The 22,933-nt window shown below is 40.2% G+C and overlaps 1 protein-coding gene across 2 annotated transcripts in view; it reads right to left on the bottom strand.

Annotated features, from left to right (window-relative positions):
• slc49a4 (solute carrier family 49 member 4) overlaps positions 1-22,933 on the bottom strand; it is a 184,890-nt gene that overhangs the window by 48,139 nt on the left and 113,818 nt on the right. For both annotated transcript variants that reach the window (XM_051958967.1, XM_051958966.1), the window contains exons 7-8: positions 20,486-20,613; positions 9,864-10,046 (exon numbers count right to left, since the gene is read on the bottom strand). In XM_051958967.1, the coding sequence (XP_051814927.1) occupies positions 9,864-10,046; positions 20,486-20,613 (311 nt within the window). The remainder of the gene's footprint in view (positions 1-9,863; positions 10,047-20,485; positions 20,614-22,933) is intronic.

Here is a 22,933-nt window from a genome sequence, read left to right on the forward strand (position 1 = left end):
CACGGATGAAAATATTCCACAAAAAACGGCCATAATCCAACCTTGGACATCCAGACGAAACAAGCCAGTAACATATTTTGTCCAAAACATGTCTTGAAGTCGGTATATACTCCACGAATCGGTCGTTTTCAAGGAAATGCACCTCGCGATGCGTGTCTAATATTCCCTGTATTTCTCGTCATATTTTTATTTACAAATAGAATGTTAGCGATGTTTTGTACTGAAAGTGGCTGGAATTGACTGCAGCTTAAAGGGTTAGTCGAGTTCAGCAAGACATTTTATATTTGTAGTTTTGTTTGAACAAAATGACAAATGCTTGGATTTCCTCTATATTTGATTAGATGTAAAAACGGAATAACAATGATTGAAGAGTGCACAGATTGTTGTTATAGTTTATCAGATATTTGCTGTTTGATCAGTGACTATGCACTAATATTCCCGATCCTCAGCTCAGTGTGAAACATTTTTTTTCGTCTAATTTTGGCAATCCACTGAGCCCGCAAATGCCAGTCTTTTGGAAAACGGTGAAGGCTTATAGAACTGTTATAAACACCAAAAGCCAAACATAATGGTACACTACAGTACCTCCCATATCGACCTTGAACACGCTGAAATCTGATTTTTTGTTTTGCCGAGAAAACAGTGTTTTTCTTTTTTGATTCCATGTTATCCATGCTGCGAAATAGCCTCCGGAAGGACCTGTAAGCCCCTCCGGTCAGAACCCGGAAGTTAGCATTTTTGACGTGCACAGGGTCTATTATTTCTCTGTGCTGAATTATTTTTGCTCCCCCCTGCCCCCCAATGCAGGAGACTAAACTCCTCCACTCGATGGAAACTCGACGCCCCCTTCCTCTCCCTCCTCATCTTCCTCCTCCACAGGCACTTTTTCTCCACAGTGCGTCTCTGCTGCTTTGCATTCCGCTCGATGGTCAGCGCTACACGGCAAATCGAAAAAGAGAGCGACAAGTAAGAATATATGGCCTTGAGGCTCCATTCATGTTTTCGATTCACATGGTTTGGAGACTTTTGGAGATTTCTGAACATGACAGAGTCAAGAGGCCAGTTTGAGCTCACTGATCCAAGACCAGCTTCTCATGGGTATTAAAATGGACAAGGAGGTAAATTCATAAATGCCTCCCTGCTCTCAGGGAGAAGGAGCTGTTATTCAGAATGCATAACAAGGCGGCAGGCAGTCAAAAGGAAAACCCTAAAATGAACTGTAAATGGGAAACGGATGGAAATCTTTAAAGGCAGAAGTCACCGATTTTTCAATATCAAAAGGTCAAAGAGTTGTTTTTTTTAATTTAAAAAGACAAGGCTCACGCAGAATTTCAGTTTGGAAGTCTGCATATTATTTGCCACATCCATTATGGGACTACAGAGAGGAAATTAGAGTAATGAGACAGCACACTAGAACACTTCCAAAGGGAATTTGCATAATAATCAAATTAATCTTCGCAGGGAAGATCACTTCAGGACAGAACACTGCAAAGTTACAGACAATACAGGACAGAAACACTGTATTTTAAAATTGTGATTTCAATTACTTAACCCTAGGATGCATAGGTGGGGTCAAAATTAATCCCAGAGGTTGTTATTCCTTAATATCTTTAAGATTAAAAGTTTTGATATTTTCATATTCCAGGTATTCCTCATCAAACATGTTTGTGACACGATGACATTTGCATTTTTATTCATTTTTTCATTAATTAAAAAAAAAAATCAGTTTTTGTATCAGTACCCCACTCTTCCATGGGCGGGGTCAAAAATGACCCCAAGTATTTCCAATGGGATATTTCACTTAACATTGGTTCTTGGCAACTGTGAGTGTAAATAAACATTTACTGTCCCTCATACAACTGATGTCAGCAGTCCCACCACCTAGGAGGTCATTTTTGCACAGCATTATACATGTAAGTATTATCTCCATTTATGAACTTATTTTTCATTGACAGAATATGTGAATTTTATGTGAATATCTGGGAAATTTGCCTAGTTTGTGGTTAGCTATCAATACTGTTAGCTAACATTATTATTAGCAAACAGTATTGTTAGCTAACACAATCACACACACACACACACGCATGCATGCCCGCACGCATACACATACACTCATACACTGTTGTTGCACTGTTATTACACAGTATCTTAGCTAACAGATTTGATAGCTAAAGTATTGTTAGCTAACACAAACACACACACTTTGTCTCTCTCTCTCTCACACACACACACACACACACACACACACACATACACCATTGAATAATCAATGATCATATAATAGGCTACCTAATGGGTTAGTGTGTGCGTGTGTGTGTGTGTGTGTGTGTGTGTGTGTGTGTGCGCGCACGCATGCCCGTAGATTTACTTACAAAGCTACAAATGATTTATAGTTTTGTGCATTCAAACAGTGTCTTTTCTCACGTTTTTTCCATTTCTTTTCAACCTAAGGCAACATGGCTGCTCGGAGGCCAGCTCGGATCCCTGTGGACGTTGCCCTAAAAATGATCATGGATGGATGGGATGAAGAGCCTATGGGAGGCATTGACTCAGGATCTGACATCTCAGATGTAGAGGACTCAGACTATTGTCCAAATGGAGATGTCAGGCTGCCTGGAAATCAACCTCCTTTATGTGTCCCTCTGTCTGTTTTAAAATATGGAGGAAGATCAAACATGTTTTGATACCGTTTCAGTGATTATGTGATAAAATTTGAATTAAACGTGAAGAAAGAACATATCAAAACTGAAAATACTCTATTGTTGAACAAAATATATAATGTCTAACCAACATGAAAGAAATGTCTCAAGTTTATTGCAAAAATGCATTGATTTCAATTGGGGTCATTTTTGACCCCACCCATGGAAGAGTGTAGGTATTGGTTGGCCATGCATCCAAGGGTTAAAATCCAAGTTCAGAGTAGACATGTCTTCGGCCAACATAAAAACAACATGCACATTAGATATAATAGTTGATTTTCCCTAAATCCAGTTCAAAAGCGGCTATTTTGTACCTCAGAAATAGGTGTTTAGCACTCTGGCGACTTCCTTTTTCTGTTACGTGACATTTACACCTACACATCTGTGGTAAGTTGTGAATATCATTGATCAGTTTTGCTCAGTAATGGCACAAAAGCAAACAAAAACGAGAGTATGGCGACCAAACAAGCACATTCTGCTGCTCACTGTATGGAGAATATTCAATTTGCCCAGAGAATGTAAATATTTAACAAGTCCTGAAGAGATAGAAAAGACAACGCTGGTCATAATTTTTTTTTTTATGACTGCCAAATTCTATGAAAAGCCCAGCAATAAATTAGCATTAATGGATTATATAAACAAGCACTTTCTGTGTATAAAAAACCTTGCACGTCTTATTTCTCCATGACATTTCTCTCATTACAGTGTAGTTTATTTTGATTCAATCTCTCATGTACAGACCTGATCAAAATCTTAAAACCAGTTGAAAAATTGCGAGAATTTATCTTTTGCACATTTGGATCTTAATGAGGTTTTAAGTAGAGCTACAATATGCAAAAACAAGAAGGGGGAGTGTGACAAAAAGCACTTTGAAAAAGTAGTTTATTGAAAACAACAAGTAAACTGAAATAGGCTGTTTATCAGCTGATCAAAAGTTTAAGACCACAGGCTATAAAAGCCAAAATCTGCTCAAAATTCTCATTTTCTGTCCGCCATTTACACGGTCATGCCCTCCTGATGGCTAAAGCTAAGAAGCTTTCTCTTCTTGAACATGGTCAGATCGTCGAGCTGCATAAGCAAGGCCTCTCACAGCGTGCCATTGCTGCTGAGGTTGGACGCAGTAAGACGGTCATTCTAAAAAATTTTTAAAGATCCTGAGCATTATGGAACAAAAAAGTCAAGTGTTAGACCCAAAAAAATTACACCTGCGCTGAGCCGGATAATCCGATTGGCTGTCCGTCAAGACACAGGGCGGTCCTCGACCCAAATTAAGGCCCTTACTGGTGCCGACTGCAGTGCAATAACCATCAGACAGCATCTGCGGGAAAAGGGTTTCTAAAACAAAAAACGAATTCAAAGGCCTCGTCTCCTTCAACGCCACAAAACTGCCCATTTAGACTTTGCCAGGGAGCACCAAACATGGGACACTGAAAGGTGGAAAAAAGTTTTATTCTCTGATGAGAAATAATGCAACCTTGACGGTCCAGATGGCTTCCAACATTACTGGCATAACAAGGAGATCCCACCTGAGATGTTTTCTACCCGGCACAGAGGAGGGGGGTCCATCATGATCTGGGGTGCTTTTTCATTCAGTGGAACACTGGAGCTTCAGGTGGTGCAGGGTCATCAAACGGCGGCTGGTTACGTGCAGATGTTGCAGCGGGCATCCCTCATGACTGAGGGCCCTCGTCTGTGTGGTAACAGCTGGGTTTTTAAACAGGACAACGCTGCAGTTCACAATGCTCGCTTGACCACGGACTTCTTCAGGGAGAACAACATCACTCTTTTGGACCATCCCGCATGTTCCACTGATTTAAATCCCATAGAGAACATTTGGGGATGGATGGCAAGGGAAGTTTATAAAAATGGCCATCAGTTCCAGACAGTTGATGCCCTTCGTGACGCCATCTTCACCACTTGGAGCAATGGGCCTCATTCATGAACGCGTTCGTAGAAAAGCGTTCGAAAGAACGGCTTTAAGAACTCCCAAGAGAAAAGTACGTTGCATTCACGAAGCGTTCTTGACAAGCCAAATCTGTTCTTAGGAGGGAGATGCGCCGGATTCAAGAACAGTCTGTACGAACACCCTCCCCTCTCATTAACATGACATTTACATTGTATTGACTTGTAAATGTAAAAGGTACACCCTCTAAACTTCCTTATAAGGCAGCAGCAAGAGAGTGTTTGAGACACGTGAGCACTGGAGTGCAGGTGAAACTCCGCCCACCAGAGCGATGGTCATTTCTGCAGATGACAGAGCTTCAAACAGCCAATAAAGTCTGAACTGAGACAGCTAAACTTTTATACTCAGAAAGGGTGTCTGTCGTAATAAAACACCCTCTGCCTCTGCTGCAGTGACAGGTAAAACTGCCCAGGCCATGTCCTCCTTGTCTCTTACACCGGGGCGTGTGCACGTGGCGGCGGTCATCGCCCGTGCACATCATAGTGGTCATTGCGCTTGTACCTCCCACAGACCTCTAAACACATTAATGTGACCAAGTGCAGCCTCAGATCTAAAATCTGATTTTGAGTTTAACTGGCACTGAACTATAAAACCATTGATCACTAAAATTCACTTGAATAAATCTAGTTTTAAATTAAATAATTTGTGGTAATATTTAAATCATTTTAAGAAAGAAATTAAAATTTTTGAATCACTTTTGACTGTAACAAAATTCTAAAAGAAACGATTTTTTGTGCGTAAGAGTCCTCCTGAGTGTTCTTAGAATTTGTTCTTACTTTTAAGAACAGGTCAGTTAAGAACACGTTCGTGAATGCCAAAAATCTTCTTAAGAAGGCTCTAAGAACAGATTTGTTCTGAAGAACGCTTCATGAATGAGGCCCAATGTTCCCAAAAGCTTCCTGGAAACACTCGCATCAGGCATGCCCAAACGAATTTTTGAAGTGATTAACAAGAACGGTGGAGCTACTCATTACTGAGTCCTATTGAGAAAACTTTTTGTTCTGGTTTGGAGAGTTTTTTTTTAAATTTTTTGAGCGATGGTCTTCAACTTTTGATCAGCTGATAAACAGCCTATTTCAGTTTACTTGTTGTTTTCGATACATTACTTTTTCAAAGTGCTTTTTGTCACACTCCCCTTTTTTGCTTTTGCATATTGTAGCTCTACTTAAAACCTCATTAAGATCCAAATGCGCAAAAGGTAAATTCTAGCAATTTTTCAACTGGTCTTAAGAGTTTGATCAGGTCTGTATCGTTGCTTAAAATATTAACTAGGGCATCAGATTTCTATAAATCTTTGTCTTAATTCAATTTCAGGACAAGCAGGTGTTGCTTGTCCTAGACAGTCTTCGATTTGTGTTAACTTGCAAACGCATTACCAGGTTCTCCTACTAATTTAACCTGTTGATTGTGTTTTTTTTTTTTTGTATAATAATAAGTTCTGCATTTTGGACAGGGTGAGGGTCTCAAGCAAATGTATTACTGCGATGTTTCATAAGTAATGTTCTTCCACTTATATCCACTAGAATTGTGTGTTTTGTGGGTATTTTTTAAGTTTCAGGTTTATTTCCATATAAGTCTAGGCCTTTTTGAGAAAGCAGCAGACATTCAGCATCTCCTTTTTAGGACTTTACCAAATTATGTAAATATTTTTGTTGTAATATTTATGATTCTCTATTTAAAATTACTGATTCTTATTTTGCAAATAACATTAAAAGTATTTTTTGGTATTTCAAACCTCCCTAGGGTATGTTTAGTATGTTTATAGGTGGCAGAGTCAGAGCCAGTTTTTATTTAAGATGACTTCCGGCTTTGTACCGAACTATTTGCCTGATGAGCAAAGAATTCTTATGCAAAAATGCATCTTTGCAAGTGTGCAGGAGTCAGATTTAGTCTTTGGGATAAATCAGTCCTCAACAAATCCGATATTTAGTCCTGTTCGACTATTGTTTGTCATAACTGCAGGCGTTTTTTTGTAATTATTGAGCATGCGAGAAACAATTAAGCCTCAAAAGGGAAGAGAACAATATATCTCACTATTTTGTTATAAACGGCTGTTTATATCATGATATGCATATTACACAGATGTATTGCCCCATGTGAACAGTTGTTTACATGCTAATGTGGAAACTACAGCAGACCTGAGCAACTCGGGAACTACGGACCTTCTGGCAGGCGGCAATCCACCACTGAGGTAGTTATCTGCAAGCTCACATTACAACGCCTACAGCAGTCAGAGCTCCCTGACAAGAGAGCTTCAATGCATTATTCTGTATTAAACAACTTCAGGGTGGGAAGTGTAGAAAAGAGCAGCAAAAGCCTCCATCATTTCAGCTTGATCTTCTCCCCGGCTGTTGCAGGGAACTTGTCAGGATCCATCTCAGTACACCAGACACCCTTTGGCACACACACACACACACACACACACACACACACACACACACACACACACACACACACACACACACACACACGTGCTGGCATCTGTACTCAAAAACAAACCCATATGTGCAGTGCACACCCACGGAGGAGCAGCGACACACAAAATGCACAGTTGTATGAAAAACACATTCAGACGCACACAGACACACGCACACACCCATACACACTCCGTCAGCAGTCTATCATTCAGTTCTGCAGAGAGACATCTTAAATTCTTTATAAGTCCGACTCTTATGATTGTGTGTGTTGGCTTGCAGCTGCTCCGTTGACCGCCTCACACATCCACACGTGGTACATCACTGCCTAATCTATGATTTACCACCATACCGACACACTACCGGTTCAAAATACATCGCCTGCCATTTGGATCACAAGCAAAATACAGCTTGATTTCAGTCTAGCTGCTCTTACTTTCATTGTGAAACCTATATAAAACACTCCTCATTCTTCAACCCGACAGACTCTACCTGTTCAGCGTATTCAGCCAAGTCAAAGCATCATCCCACTTACAGTACTGTGTCTTTACATTTACAGGAGAGTACCTGCGGAGTTGGTTGCGTCAAGCACCGAAAATAAGATTTGTCACATTCTAAGTAAAGCCATGTCCTCATTAGTGTGATGCCGCTCACCTTTTAAACTTGTCTTGTATTTCACCAGTACAAATGGAGACAGACTTGTAATGATGCTTGACAAGATTATTTATCTGTGAAAAATCTGATTTATAATCCCAAAACAGGATGCGACTTTTTTTAAATTACCCCTCCTGCCAGAGATCGAGATCAATTAAGTACCAGATGTCTGTTTTGGCAGCTACAGGTAACCTTATAAGCTACCTTGGCAGGGAAACAATCAGTCTATCTACTGTCTAAAACCTGTTTGGGTAAGACAGATGTAACAACAGCAGGTACACCTTACAATATATGTTTCAGGAAAATAAATTCTTTGCTCAGAAGACAAGAGGTGCACAAACAAGGACTTGGACGTCAAAATGTTGGAGAAAGCACACTGCAATTCTTCAATTCCATGTTTTAAAGACTCCCTTTGGAGAAAATTGTGTTTTTTATGTGCTGGAAGACACATCATGAGTATAATAAGCACGGCAGCTGAGCGTTTTTACTCTCATATTGCAGTGTATAGCCACAAAAACACAGATGCAGATGTTTGGAGTTTTAAATCTAAGAAATCAATGCTGTCTATTTGCAAGGTTTCAGGTTTCCTGTATCATTTTTCGTCTTCCGAGGAGTTCAAAAACGTGTGGCCAAATAATATTACAACTTGCCATTGTCTAGCATAGTGTAGTTTGAGGAGATTTGTAGGTGAGATGGTGTGGTGAGCTGCAGGGAGTGATGAGAAGGTAATAATTTTATAGAAAAACTTCCAAATATGTAATTTTGATCCACAGAGATGAGTTTTTAGGCGTTAAATTAAAGAGCAGAGAGGGACTTTACAGTACTGAAACCACTGCAAATTTTTAAATCAAAACAATAACCCAAAATTACTACCATGTTCATAAGCCTCACTCTCAAAAATATCAATATGCTCTTAGATAAACTATAAAATTGACAAGAATCTTTGCTGACAGACAGAGAAAGCATATGAAGTTGTCAGCTTGCCCTGTGGTAACATTTAATTGGCTTATTCCACTATTTTCAGAAGACTTATCCACAGACTAATCCATAATGAAGGTTACTTAACTCTCTCCATAATGGGTTATGTAATGTAAATGTTCAAGACCTGCTTTTTCCATCAATACAAGCTGGTTTCACAACCCAGCTATCTCATTTTTCCCCCAAGGGCCTCTGAGCCCGACGGCTAATCGGGTCAAACAACATCTTATTTCGACCTGCGCTGGAAAAACGACCCAGAAGACCAGATCAAGATAGAGTTGTCAAACAGCAGCTGCCAGTAGTCATGTAGCATTTGAAAAGACTTGGCAAAGGAGGATAATTGTGAAATTCATGCATTTACATAAGGGTTTGAGAATATATGTATTATTTATTCAAAGAAACAGGGTAGAGGAAATATGTGTCTGAGAAACATCCGTAATCAGCTGATTGGAACGTCAAACAACAAAACTTTGCAGAGAACCTGAAGACAGGTGGCAAATATCCTGAGTTTACACCAATATGCAAATGCATTTTTTTCAAATATACTTCATCACTCACACCAAGACACATGCAGCCACTTATATAGATGACTGAGCTCAGTTTACTTATGATTTGTTTCCTTGTGTGAAAGCTGCAGAGGAAGAAGAGAAGCAGATGACACGCTGTTCTCTCTGCCATGGGCTTAAATTATTATATCAAACTCTGTCACACAGCCAACTCAAAGATAAAGCCGAGGCTAAACCACAAAGGGAAGTTCTTCCCTTCTTTATGAGTGTGTCAATTGCACTGGAACCAAATTTTTCCCACTGTCCGCCTTTTATCTGCAGCATCTGCAGGCATCGGGATAGATTTTTGATGACAATGGAGCCGGTAGCTTATGGAAGGTTCATGAGAAACCTGCAGGGGGGCAGAAAGCCTCTGGATCAAGCAAAAGCTTCATTCAGACTATTTTAGTGACAGTAATAAGAAACACAAAAGAAATATTTAAGTGGTGCTATCCTAACCCTGTAATACTAAAAAGGCACAGAACATGGAGGGGATACAGAAAATTGGAGCAGAAAATGAGTCAATCGATGCATTTATGCTTTGGAACAGTTCCAAAAGAAAAGTAGTTTGAACAGATACTCCTCCCCAGTTTATCTATTCGTGCCTTACCTGTGCAGTAAAAGGTGAGAAAGAAGAGCAGCAGGCCGCAGACTAGGTTCCCCAGGAAAGTGACGACTCCACAGGTGATGCCTTCAGGTACTGGGTACACCGTTTCGATGAAGAGCTCCAGGAAAATTGGCACGCTGCTGTTAATAAAAATGCCCACCAAGATGCAGGAAGTGTAGAGGATGGCTGCGAAAAGGTAAAAAACAAAACAAGCACAAAATAAGTCACAGATTAATTGTGAACCTTGATGAAAGAGGCTACCCAATCCCGCCTGAGCAGTTCTTTAAAAAAAAAAAGATGGCATTCTGGTCAAGTTTATGGAACATTAGCGGTGATGTATTCCACCTTCTTCTGCTTCTTGCTCTGCCATTTGTCCTCAGCAGCAGTGAGATTCATGACAAACCCTTACACTGAAACAACATTTCATTTAGAAAACCTTCCCTTAAGGCAGAAATTTACGACAAACACAACCAAAACGTTGTATGTGTGCTGAAGCAAAATACTGGGAACCCGAAAAGGTCACATCGGCTTCTCCTGGTCTGTAGTGTGGCATGATTATCAAAATTTGTCAGTTGTGTCGCTTGAACTTTGATTTTTGAATATTGTGATGCTCCTATTTGATGAGCAAAGTTTCAGTGAGAATCAATTTGAGGCAGCGGGCGATGAAGTTTAGCAGCAGATGCGAGTCTCTGCTAAGAAGTGGTACAGAGCTGTGAAAGTAAAATCAACTGTGAACTCTTAAGTAATCACGAGTTACATGTTAAATAATCTATTTTGCTCATTTTATCTATACGCATTCTTGTTTCCATTTCATGATAGGTGTTCCAAGAAAAGGTGGCAAAGGAGAAAGGTTTTCGGTCCATCTAAGAAAATGTGTTTCCATCTCTTAACAAAGAGGTTAAACATACAAAACTGCAATGAATTCTTGAATTTCTGTTCTCCATAAAAGATATTGCATTTGTGCTTCTCCTTTGAGAATCTGGGTATATTCCTGATACTGCATTCAATATTAAGTTTACCAACAACCCAGGGAAGTGTTTACTTTATTATTCAAGGTTTAAAGAGTCTTAGCAGTACTTGCACAAAAGCCTGAATAAATGTAGTTTAAACTTTGCAAAAATCCAGAAATATGAGAAGAATAGCTAGAATACCTAAAGAAATAAAAATCTGACCAAAAATTGTATGTTACCTTCCTCCAGTATTTAACAGTTTTTGCTCCAGACACAGTTCTGTTATTAAAAAGGCAGTAAAAGTTTGATACCTGGTGCTATTTATAACTCTTCATGAAGATGTAATTTCCTCCCAGTCTGTCTTGAGCAGTTCTTTTGCAGTATATTGCTGTTTTAAGTCTATTTGCATGATATATTAAAATGCAGGTCATTTAACGGATTCTACAGTAAATTAAAATCTAATTTCTCATGCTTTTTTGCCAAAATGCACAGGTGTCCACATAGTAAACAGCTTGTGTCATTCCCTCCTCATGCATGTTGAGGTTTTAGTGTTCCCGCTGGCTGCAGCTGACCTAAATTGTGTTTGCTTTTGGGTTGAAGTGGAAGCAAAAACATGTCATTCTGGGAAGGAAATTTTTCATTTAAAATTACAATATGTTGACTGGGTTAATATACTTTCCACAGTGATCTCACAAAGATTTGTGTGCTACATATTACTAACAGCCAGACAAACTTTTAGTATGTTTTGCCCATTTAATGTTCCAGTCACAGCTGCAGCCCACGACTGAACCCAAAGCAGAAAGTGTGAATGTGTGCTGGAGTGGATGTGCAGAGAGATTAAGCCATCACCTCTGGAGCATCACGGCACCCTCCATCTCTCTTATCACAGCAGATTGGTCCAAATGAGTTCCCCATTAGCCTGCACGTCCCTTTAATCACAGTACCTTTGAGGGCCCTCACGTGCTCGTCTGACTGCCTGGCTGTGACGAGGAATCTTGGTCCCGCTCAGCAGCCATCAAAGGCAGCCATCTCCCTGGTTTGTCTTTACTCAATCCTAATGAAGCACTTATATCAAACGGCTCAACTGCTGCACTTTTCCCCTCACACTACTACCAGCTCCCCAAAAGGTAGCGGGAGATGTCTTAAAAGAAAGAGACACATGGTGATCACAGCAGCAGAATAACATGAGATATACCTCAGCGGGGGCTGCACAGTGGAGTAGTGGTTAGCACTTTCGCCTTGCAGTCAGAAGATCCCTGGTTCAAATCCTGGCCTGGGCCTGAGATCTTTCTGCATGGAGTTTGCATGTTCTCCCTGTGCATGTGTGGGTTTTCTCCGGGCACTCTGGCTTCCTCCCGCAGTCCAAAAATATGCTGAGGTTAATTGGTTGGTCTAAATTGCCCGTGGGTGTGAATGCGAGAGTGATTGTTTGTCTGTATATGTAGCCCTGCGACAGACTGGCGACCTGTCCAGGGTGTCCCCTGCCTTCACCCGAGTCAGCTGGCTCCAGCACCCCCGCGACCCTAGTGAGAATAAAGCGGTGTATGGATGGATGGATAGATATACCTCAGCGGTCTGAAAAGAAGACTGTGTTTTCTCTAGAAATTATTGTATTTTCTGGAGGTCATTTATCTTTTGCAGACTAGATTAGAATTTCGTGTTCTCGGTTTGCAGAACATTGTTTTTATCTGTTAATGCAAATTAGGGATACAATAATTATTGGCCTAGCGGATTGTTATGGCTGATATTCGGCATTTTCCCTTGATCTACTTTCAATGACTGCTACATGCTCACTGGGAAACACTAAAACTGGATGGAAAAAACTCATTCTCTTGAGGCAGAAAGTCATTCCACAATAGGGATAGCCCGACTATCAGCCTAGCCCATTACCGTGCCCAAATATTTGCTTTTATTCGATTATCAGTATTGATATTTGTAATGACAAATTAAATGCACTACTTCAGGTCTCCTCTCTCTGTCTGTTATCACTCTGTGGTCTCAGAAATATCACTGAACAAGAAACACAAGTCGATGCAACAAACCAGTAAATTAGCTTCTCTCACAGTGGGTAAGGCTATGCTAATGGCTAGCGGCTTAGTTAGAAGGCAGCCACAGATTAACCTGAAACAGAGTCTAGAAACCAATAACTAATCATGCTTTAAGATATGTATGTTACTCGGAAGCAGAAATGACTGAACTGTGAAATATTAAGACAATAGAAAAGAACATCAGACATAACTGCAGGAGACAAACTAATAAATCTCCACATAAACAAAGGAAAACATCCTAATTTAATCACTAATGTTTCTATTTTACATATTCAGTTATAGTCACCCTAATTAACGAGGAAGCCCAGTTATGAATGACAGGTTCTCTGCTATCACATGATATTAAAATATTACATTCCATAGATATCGGCCACAAAGGGCACCAATAATCAAAACACCTGTATCGACCCTGGAAAGCCCATCTCAGCTGATCCCTAACGCAAATCTAAATAAATCTGCTTAAAGTGGTCAGATCCCTTGGAATTTTTCGCTCTCTGTGTCATTGCAGCCATTTGCCAAAATCAAAAAAGTTCATTTTATTTCTCATTAATGTACACTCAGCACCCCATCTTGACAGAAAAAAAAAGAAATGTAGAAATTTTTTGCAAATTTATTAAAAAAGAAAAACTGAAATATCACATGGTCATAAGTATTCAGACCCTTTGCACTGACATTCATATTTAACTCACATGCTGTCCATTTCTTCTGATCCTCCTCGAGATGGTTCTGCTTCTTTACTGGAGTCCAGCTACGTTTAATTAAACTGACTGGACTTGATTAGGAAAGGCACACACCTGTCTATATAAAACCTTACAGCTCACAGTGCATGTCAGAGGAAGGAACTGCCCAAGGAGCTCGGAGACAGAATTGTGGCAAGGCACAGATCTGGCCATGGTTACAAAAGAATTTCTGCAGCACTCAAGGTTCCTAAGAGCACAGTGGCCTCCATAATCCTCAAATGGAAGAAGTTTGGGACAACCACAACTCTTCCTAGACCTGGCCGTCCAGCCAAACTGAGCAATGGTGGGAGAAGAGCCTTGGTGAGAGAGGTAAAGAAGAACCCAAAGATCACTGTGGCTGAGCTCCAGAGATGCAGTCGGGAGATAGGAGAAAGTTCCACAAAGTCAACTATCACTGCAGCCCTCCACCAGTAGGGGCTTTGTGGCAGAGTGGCCCGACGGAAGCCTCTCCTCAGTGCAAGACACATGAAAGCCCACATAAAGTTTGCCAAAAAACACATGAAGGACTCCCAGACTATTAGAAATAAGATTCTCTGCTCTGATGAGACCAAGATTGGACTTTTTGGTGTTAATTCTAAGCGGTATGTGTGGAGAAAACCAGGCACTGCTCATCACCTGCCCAATACAATCCCTACAGTTAAACATGGTGGTGGGAGCATCATGTTGTGAGGGTGTTTTTCAGCTGCAGGGACAGGACGACCGGTTGCAATTGAAGGAAGGATGAATGTGGCCAAGTACAGAGATATCCTGGAAGAAAACCTCTTCCAGAGTGCTCAGGACCTCAGACTGGGCCCAAGGTTCACCTTTCAACAGGACAATGACCCTAAGCACACAGCCAAAATAACAAAGGAGTGGCTTCAGAACAACTCTGTGACTGTTCTTGACTGGCCCAGCCATAGCCCTGACCTAAACCCAATTGAACATCTCTAGAGTGACCTCAAAATGGCTGTCCACCAACGTTCACCATCCAACCTGACAGAACTGGAGAGGATCTGCAAGGAAGAATGGCAGAGGATCCCCAAATCCAGGTGTGAAAAACTTGTTGCGTCATTCCCAAGAAGACTCATGGCTGTACTAGCTGAAAAGGGTGCTTCTACTCAATACTGAGCACAGGGTAGTAATACTTATGACCATGTGATATTTCAGTTTTTCTTTTTAAATAAATTTGCAAAAACTTCTACATTTCTGTTTTTTTCTGTCAAGATGGGGTGCTGAGTGTACATTAATGAGAAATAAAATGAACTTTTTTGATTTTGGCAAATGGCTGCAGAGAGTGAAAAATTTCGAGGGGTCTGAATACTTTCCATACCCACTGTATGTTTGTACAGTTTTATTCAAATGGTTTATTTTTAGCAAATAGAGAATTAAGATTGAAAAAGTGATTATGGTTGGGGGGGCTTCTCATATTTGGCATGTTTTATGTTAGCTCAAAACACCACATGCTGCTTTCAATCTTGTGGAGATAACTTGAGGAAGTCAAGGACAATGGATACAGCAGGACCAATGACAGACAAACAACAAAGTCCAACAGTCAGTGAGGCCAGTGAAAACTTTCATGCAAATTATTTAAAGGTTTGTTTGTTGTGCTTTTTTTTTCTCAACTGACTATCAGCCTTGGCCAGTATCTTGTTTACAGAGACCAGAGATTACACTCATCTGTGTGAGAGAATACCGCTGAGTGTCCCACACTGAGACAATAAGGAGTTTTTGCAGATTTTGTTGCAGTATCATTCCACCCTCTTGTACGAGATGCCAAGTGGAGGTTGAAACCCGAGTGCTGCCGACTGCCAGCGTCTGGGATGAGAGGACGTGAGCTAGACTGAGAGCAGTTCCAGGACTTGGAGAATGATGATGGATGATGATGACTGGAATCAATGGCTTTGAATGACACACTGGTATGCTTATTGGTTTGGCTTAGGAAAAGGCAGCTAAGGTCACTAATGGGTTTATCACTATTGTCTACTCATGGATTGGTTGCTGAATATGTACAGTGCCTTGTGAAAATATTCGGCCCCCTTGAACTTTTCAACCTTTCGCCACATTTCAGGCTTCAAACATAAAGATATAAAATTTTAATTTTTTGTCAAGAATCAACAACAAGTGGGACACAATCGTGAAGAGCAATGAAATTTATTGGATATTTTATACTTTTTTAACCCTTTAAGCTTCAGTCAATTCCAGCCGTTTTCAGTACAAAAAATCGCTAATATTCTATTTTTAAATAAAAAAAATTACGAAAAATACAGGGAATATTGGATGCACATCGCGAGGTGCATTTCCTTGAAAACGACCGATTCGTGGATTTTATACCGACTTCAGGACATGTTTTGGACAAAATAGTTTACTGGCTTGTGTTGTCTGGATGTAAAAAAATTACGAAAAATACAGGGAATATTGGATGCACATCGCGAGGTGCATTTCCTTGAAAACGACCGATTCGTGGATTTTATACCGACTTCAGGACATGTTTTGGACAAAATAGTTTACTGGCTTGTGTTGTCTGGATGTAAAAGGTTGGATTATGGCCGTTTTTTGTGGAATCTTTTCTTCTGTGTGTAATAATGAACCTGGAAATGTGAGTCGCGCTGTGTGCGTTGAAGCCGTGTATAGAGAACGGATGGATGAATATTTGTTTTTGTCGGACAAATGTGTTTTTCTCACCCGCTGTGGTAATCACATCTGAAAGTTGTTTATACCGGCGGATTCATGAGAATCTAAGCTTTCCATCGGCGTATAGTGTTTGTATAATCGGGTTTGCAGCCGTCGGACATTCTTGAAATTCCTATGCAAATTAGTAAGTGTACCGCCGGCGGTACACCTACGACGCACTGAAGCGTAAAGGGTTAACAAATAAAAAACTGAAAAGTGGGGCGTGCAATATTATTCGGCCCCTTTACTTTCGGTGCAGCAAACTCACTCCAGAAGTTCAGTGAGGATCTCTGAATGATCCAATGTTGTCCTAAATGACTGATGATGATAAATAGAATCCACCTGTGTGTAATCAAGTCTCCGTATAAATGCACCTGCTCTGTGATAGTCTCAGGGTTCTGTTTAAAGTGCAGAGAGCATCATGAAGACCAAGGAACACACCAGGCAGGTCCGAGACACTGTTGTGGAGAAGTTTAACGCCGGATTTGGATACAAAAAGATTTCCCAAGCTTTAAACATCTCAAGGAGCACTGTGCAAGCAATCATATTGAAATGGAAGGAGTATCAGACCACTGCAAATCTACCAAGACCCGGCCGTCCCTCTAAACTTTCACCTGGAACAAGGAGAAGACTGATCAGAGACGCAGCCAAGAGGCCCATGATCACTCTGGATGAACTGCAGAGATCTACAGCTGAGGTGGGAGAGTCTGTCCATAGGACAACAATCAGTCGTACACTGCACAAATCTGGCCTTTATGGAAGAGTGGCAAGAAGAAAGCCATTTCTCAAAGATATCCATAAAAAGTCTCGTTTGAAGTTTGCCACAAGCCACCTGGGAGACACACCAAACATGTGGAAGAAGGTGCTCTGGTCAGATGAAACCAAAATCGAACTGTTTGGCCACAATGCAAAATGATATGTTTGACGTAAAAGCAACACAGCTCATCACCCTGAACACACCATCCCCACTGTCAAACATGGTGGTGGCAGCCTCATGGTTTGGGCCTGCTTTTCTTCAGCAGGGACAGGGAAGATGGTTAAAATTGATGGGAAGATGAATGGAGCCAAATACAGGACCATTCTGGAAGAAAACCTGTTGGAGTCTGCAAAAGACCTGAGACTGGGACGGAGATTTATCTTCCAACAGGACGATGATCCAAAACATAAAGCCAAATCTACAATAGAATGGTTCACAAATAAACGTATCCAGGTGTTAGAATGGCCAAGTCAAAGTCCAGACCTGAATCCAATCGAGAATCTGTGGGCAGAGCTGAAGACTGCTGTTCACAAACGCTCTCCATCCAACCTCACTGAGCTCGAGCTGTTTTGCAAGGAATAATGGGCAAGAATTTCAGTCTCTCCATGTGCAAAACTGACAGAGACATACCCCAAGCGACTTGCAGCTGTAATTGCAGCAAAAGGTGGCGCTACAAAGTATTAATGCAAGGGGGCCGAATAATATTGCACGCCCCACTTTTCAGGTTTTTATTTGTTAAAAAAGTATAAAATATCCAATAAATTTTGTTCCACTTCACGATTGTGTCCCACTTGTTGTTGATTCTTGACAAAAAATTAAAATTTTATATCTTTATGTTTGAAGCCTGAAATGTGGCGAAAGGTTGAAAAGTTCAAGGGGGCCGAATACTTTCACAAGGCACTGTACTAATTCTGCACCGAATATGTACTCTGCAGTCTATAAATGAGTCTTCTTTAATCCTTTTGACACAAAGACTTGAAATTAAACAGTAACTGTGTGATTTAACCCTTTGAGCACAAAAATCTGCCAGTGTGCTTGAAAAAAATGTTGTTTTAAAACTAAATCACCAAAATGGGACCATTTAATAGAGCCAGAATCTGTATAATTAATGAGAATCATTAAACTTTGAGCCTTCCAACAGTTTTTGAACTCTTCATTTGCGGAATGCTATTTGGTTGGAAAACTTCATCAAAACTAAGCTTAAAATTGTGGTATTTAATCAAAATAATTTTTTCTATGTTTTATCTAAGAACTGACCAAAAATAAGCTACTTGCTTTACAAAGATTCTGTGAAAAAGAAAAAATTCTGCACTCCTCAGCATAACTGAGAACTAACAGTCACTTGACAAATTATGGGACTGAACTGCAGGCTGTGTATACAGAGCAAATAGGAGACATGTATGGAAACAAATTTACAAAGTAAATAGTAAAATATCTATAGTATGGAGACCTACCATTTTTTTTGCAAATATATGTTGATTTTTCAATGACATAAACTTTTAATGTTTATGTTTTCTAGTGCTATAACTGTATTTACTCAGCACAACAGATATTTTTAAAGTCTGTCTACTTCTAGCTATACACACGTGGACAAAATTGTTGGTACCCCTCAGTTAAAGAAGGAAAAACCCACAATTCTCACTGAAATCACTTGAAACTCACAAAAGTAACAATAAATAAAAAATTATTGAAAATTAAATAATCAAAACAGCCATTACTTTTGAATTGTTGATTAACATAATTATTTAAAAAAACTAACTAATGAAACAGGCCTGAACAAAAATGATGGTACCTCTATAAAAGATTGAAAACTATTTGACCAGAGTGACATGATTAACTCAGGTGTGTCATTTAATTGACATCACAGGTGTTTCCAAACTCATAATCAGTCAGTCTGCCTATTTAAAGGGAGACAAGTAGTCACCCTGCTGTTTGGTGAAAAGGTGTGTACCACACTGAACATGGACAACAGAAAGCGAAGGAGAGAATTGTCCCAGGACATCCGAAAAAAAATGATAGACAAACATCTTAAAGGTAAAGGCTATAAGACCATCTCTAAACAGCTTGAAGTTCCTGTGACAACAGTGGCTCATATTATTCAGAAGTTCAAGACCCACGGGACAGTAGCCAACCTCCCTGGACGCGGCCGCAAGAGGAAAATTGATGACAAATTGAAGAGACGGATCGTTCGAATTGTATCCAAAGAGCCCAGAGCAACCTCCAAAGAAATTAAAAGTGAACTCCAAGGCCAAGGTACATCAGTGTCAGATCGCACCATTCGTCGTTGTTTGAGCCAAAGTGGACTTCATGGGAGACGACCAAGGAGGACACCACTACTGAAAAAAACTCATAAAAAAGCAAGACTGGAATTTGCAAAAATGCATGTTGACAAGCCACAAAGCTTCTGGGAGAATGTCCTTTGGACAGATGAGACCAAACTGGAGCTTTTTGGTAAGGCACATCAACTCTATGTTCATAGACTCAAAAACCAAGCATACGAAGAAAAGAACACTGTCCCTACGGTGAAACATGGAGGAGGCTCAGTAATGTTTTGGGGCTGCTTTGCTGCATCTGGCACAGGGTGTCTTGAAAGTGTGCAAGGTACGATGAAATCTGAAGACTATCAAGGCATTCTGGAGAGAAATGTGCTGCCTAGTGTCAGAAAGCTTGGTCTCAGTCGCAGGTCATGGGTCTTCCAACAGGACAACGATCCAAAACACACAGCCAAAAACACCCAAGAATGGCTGAGAGAAAAGCGTTGGACTATTCTAAAGTGGCCTTCTATGAGCCCAGATCTGAATCCCATTGAACATATGTGGAAGGAGCTGAAACATGCCATTTGGAGAAGACACCCATCAAACCTGAGACAACTGGAGCTGTTTGCTCATGAGGAGTGGGCCAAAATACCTGTTGACAGCTGCAGAACGCTCATTGACAAATACAGAAATCGTTTAATTGCAGTGATTGCCTCAAAAGGTTGTGCAACAAAATATTAAGTTATGGGTACCATCATTTTTGTCCAGCCCTATTTCATTAGTTTGTTTTTTTAAATAATTATGTTAATCAACAATTCAAAAGTGATGGCTGATTTTGATTATTTAATTTTCAATAAATTTTTATTTATTGTTACTTTTATGAGTTTCAAGTGATTTCAGTGAGAATTGTGGGTTTTTCCTTCTTTAACTGAGGGGTACCAACAATTTTGTCCACGTGTGTAGTTGTGGTATTTCTATAAGGGTGCAGGACTTAACATTGCAGTGAAAAATGATATAACAGTAGGCAGAAAAGTGACAGGAGCAAAAAAATGTCCAGAAACTGCTTGATGTTTAGAGGTTCAGTGGGGACTTACAGCTTTCAGTGTGTTTGAGACTGCTTACATTTACTTTGAATGAAAACTATGTGACATATTACATATATTTCCAGCAGTATCAGTTATGTGGTATGCAAAGTCACCTTGACAGTAACACTCCTGTGAACCTACCTGCAGTGGCGGGGAGATGAGTAACTCTGCTAAGACAGGTAAGTGTGAACCAGGTTGAGGACAGCGATGCTCCTGCCAGCATCAGCACCAGGATCAGCTTCAGCATCCCACGAATGGAGTCTGCAAATCTGAAGGGTGAGGATGGGAGAAAGGAGGAGCAATAATATATACAAATGTCAAATTCAAAGTAAAATAAATCCAAGAGACTGATTCAAAAAAACACTGAGCAAAAAAACAGATAAGCTTACTAAAGTGAGGAAAGACAGCTGCTTGAAAAACACGAGGCATCATTCATAAACACAACGAGCAGCTATGCAATTTCTCAATGTCTATCTCTTCTGTGACTTGTGTCACAATCTATTATTGGAGACACACATTGTCTTATATAAAGGCTAGATAATTTCCTTCTCACGCTTGTTTTTGAGTGTGTCCGTTGTACTTGTCATTACATGAGGAGTTTTCCAAGAGCTGATTCAATTTGTCTCACCAGCTAAGCATGCAGACTTGAGATGCACATTATGTTATATTGTGAAAGACAAGCCACTGGGCCATTCCCAAAAGTCTCTTGAGCTCTGTGGTTTATCTTTGTAGCCCTTTCTAAACTCTCATAGTTCATTAGCTTGTCTCTGCTCCTCAGGGTTTGCATATGTATGCTTGGGAAAGATTAGATGAAGCTACAGAAGCCTGTAGCGAAGACAGACACTAATTACTTTTGTTTTGTTGCTCACAGATGCTTGAGAAAACAGGGCTGAACTTGACAACGAACGTAATGCAAGAATAAAAAAGACGTGTTGGAAGCGGTTGATTAGGTTGGCTAGGTTGTGAAGTTCCATCAGGGGAAGGGGATGCTGGAAAGCATCCTTTGGATGGATAATGACAACATCTCCACTCCAGAGGAGCATTTTTAGGTGACAATAATGTCTCTTGGGATTTCACAGTCTGTCATTTACACTCTAAATACATTATTTCCATGTTCGCAGGACATCAGATAAATCCTGAAATCATACCCTTGGTCTTTAGATCGCTGTGACAGGCAACAAGGCACAACCGGATAGATTCTGTTGGTATATTCTGGAAAACAGAACTAAAGCCTTCATATTTTGCTCACAAGAATGAGGTGGTTGCACTGGAAAAGGTAGTGTAGTCAGAGGGCCAAGTGCTGGCCACTCCACAGCGATCTCATTTCTCTGCCCACAGCTACACCCCTGAAATCTGCATCACCCATCTGCCACTGACTGGCTGCCGTCCACAACCCTTCAACCACTGCTGGTGCCAGAGAGGGGAGAAATCCATTGCCCGAACCCAGTCAAGCCCTCATCTCTTTGCGGAGAGGATCACAGGCTACTCCCCTGTATTATGTTCAATCTGATCCTCTGGGCAAAAATGTCATAAGTAGCTTATTTCCTGCATTCCACCTCTGGATTCTGAGTCCACTCGATAAAGAGCTTGAAAAAGGATTGACATACTACATCACAAATGACAATATTGATTTATGTAAGTGAGCAGCCTTTAAAAACGCATCCTATCTTTATAATCTATATGTATTTAAAGTAAAGCCAGCGACATTCTGTGCTGTCTTTACCGTCAAAAAAATTCTTCTTAGCCTAAGTCCAACACTTGGTTCACTCAAAACCAAATAATACCTGTGTAGCAGAAGACTGACATACACTACCTTATTTCTCTGTTCCACATGGATATCCACAGATATCCAAAATCAAATAAAAACACAACAGAGAGCCACATTGTCACACTCGAACTGTTTGCACATTACCCTCAACATGGTAAGTGTAAATTATTTTGACTTGGCCCCAGTTGCATATCCCTGCAACCACAAATACTTAAAACATGAAATGAGTTTTAATCAATGGCTGAAAACAGTCCAACAAATATGATATTAACTCATATTTTAGCCACATTTAGTAAAAACTATAGTACCTAGCTGCCTAAAGAAATCATTGGAATTTTCCTAAAATAAAATGGTCTTAAAGTACTTGTTATATCTTTAAAAATGTTTCCAAAATGACATTTATCAAACCTACAAGCTGTAAAAACAGAAAGATAGTCCGATTTTAAACTTTCAAATAGTGTTTGAGCTAATCACATGACACACCATTCTGTTGGGAAACTGAACCAAATCTAAGCTTAAAATTGATATATATTTTAGCAAAAATGGCACTGTTCTACGTTTACTTTTCCAAAATTGGCCAAAATAAATTAATTCTACCTAGATTGTGTAAAAAAATAAAATAAAATTGGTGCTTGTTTGCTCAACTGAGAAGCCATGAGTGCTGCAACCAACAAGTGGGGGGCAAAAAATGCAGGGACTTTTTAGCTAAAGTGGGTTGAACTGCAGGTAGTGTTTCCACAGAGTTGATAGGAGACAACGATAGAGTTGAATTCACTAAGTAAGCAGTAAAATATCTACATTAAGTAGCTCTACCATTTACT

The sequence above is a fragment of the Acanthochromis polyacanthus genome, chromosome 14 (genome assembly GCF_021347895.1).
Source record: "Acanthochromis polyacanthus isolate Apoly-LR-REF ecotype Palm Island chromosome 14, KAUST_Apoly_ChrSc, whole genome shotgun sequence".
In the NCBI taxonomy this organism is placed as follows: domain Eukaryota; kingdom Metazoa; phylum Chordata; class Actinopteri; family Pomacentridae; genus Acanthochromis; species Acanthochromis polyacanthus.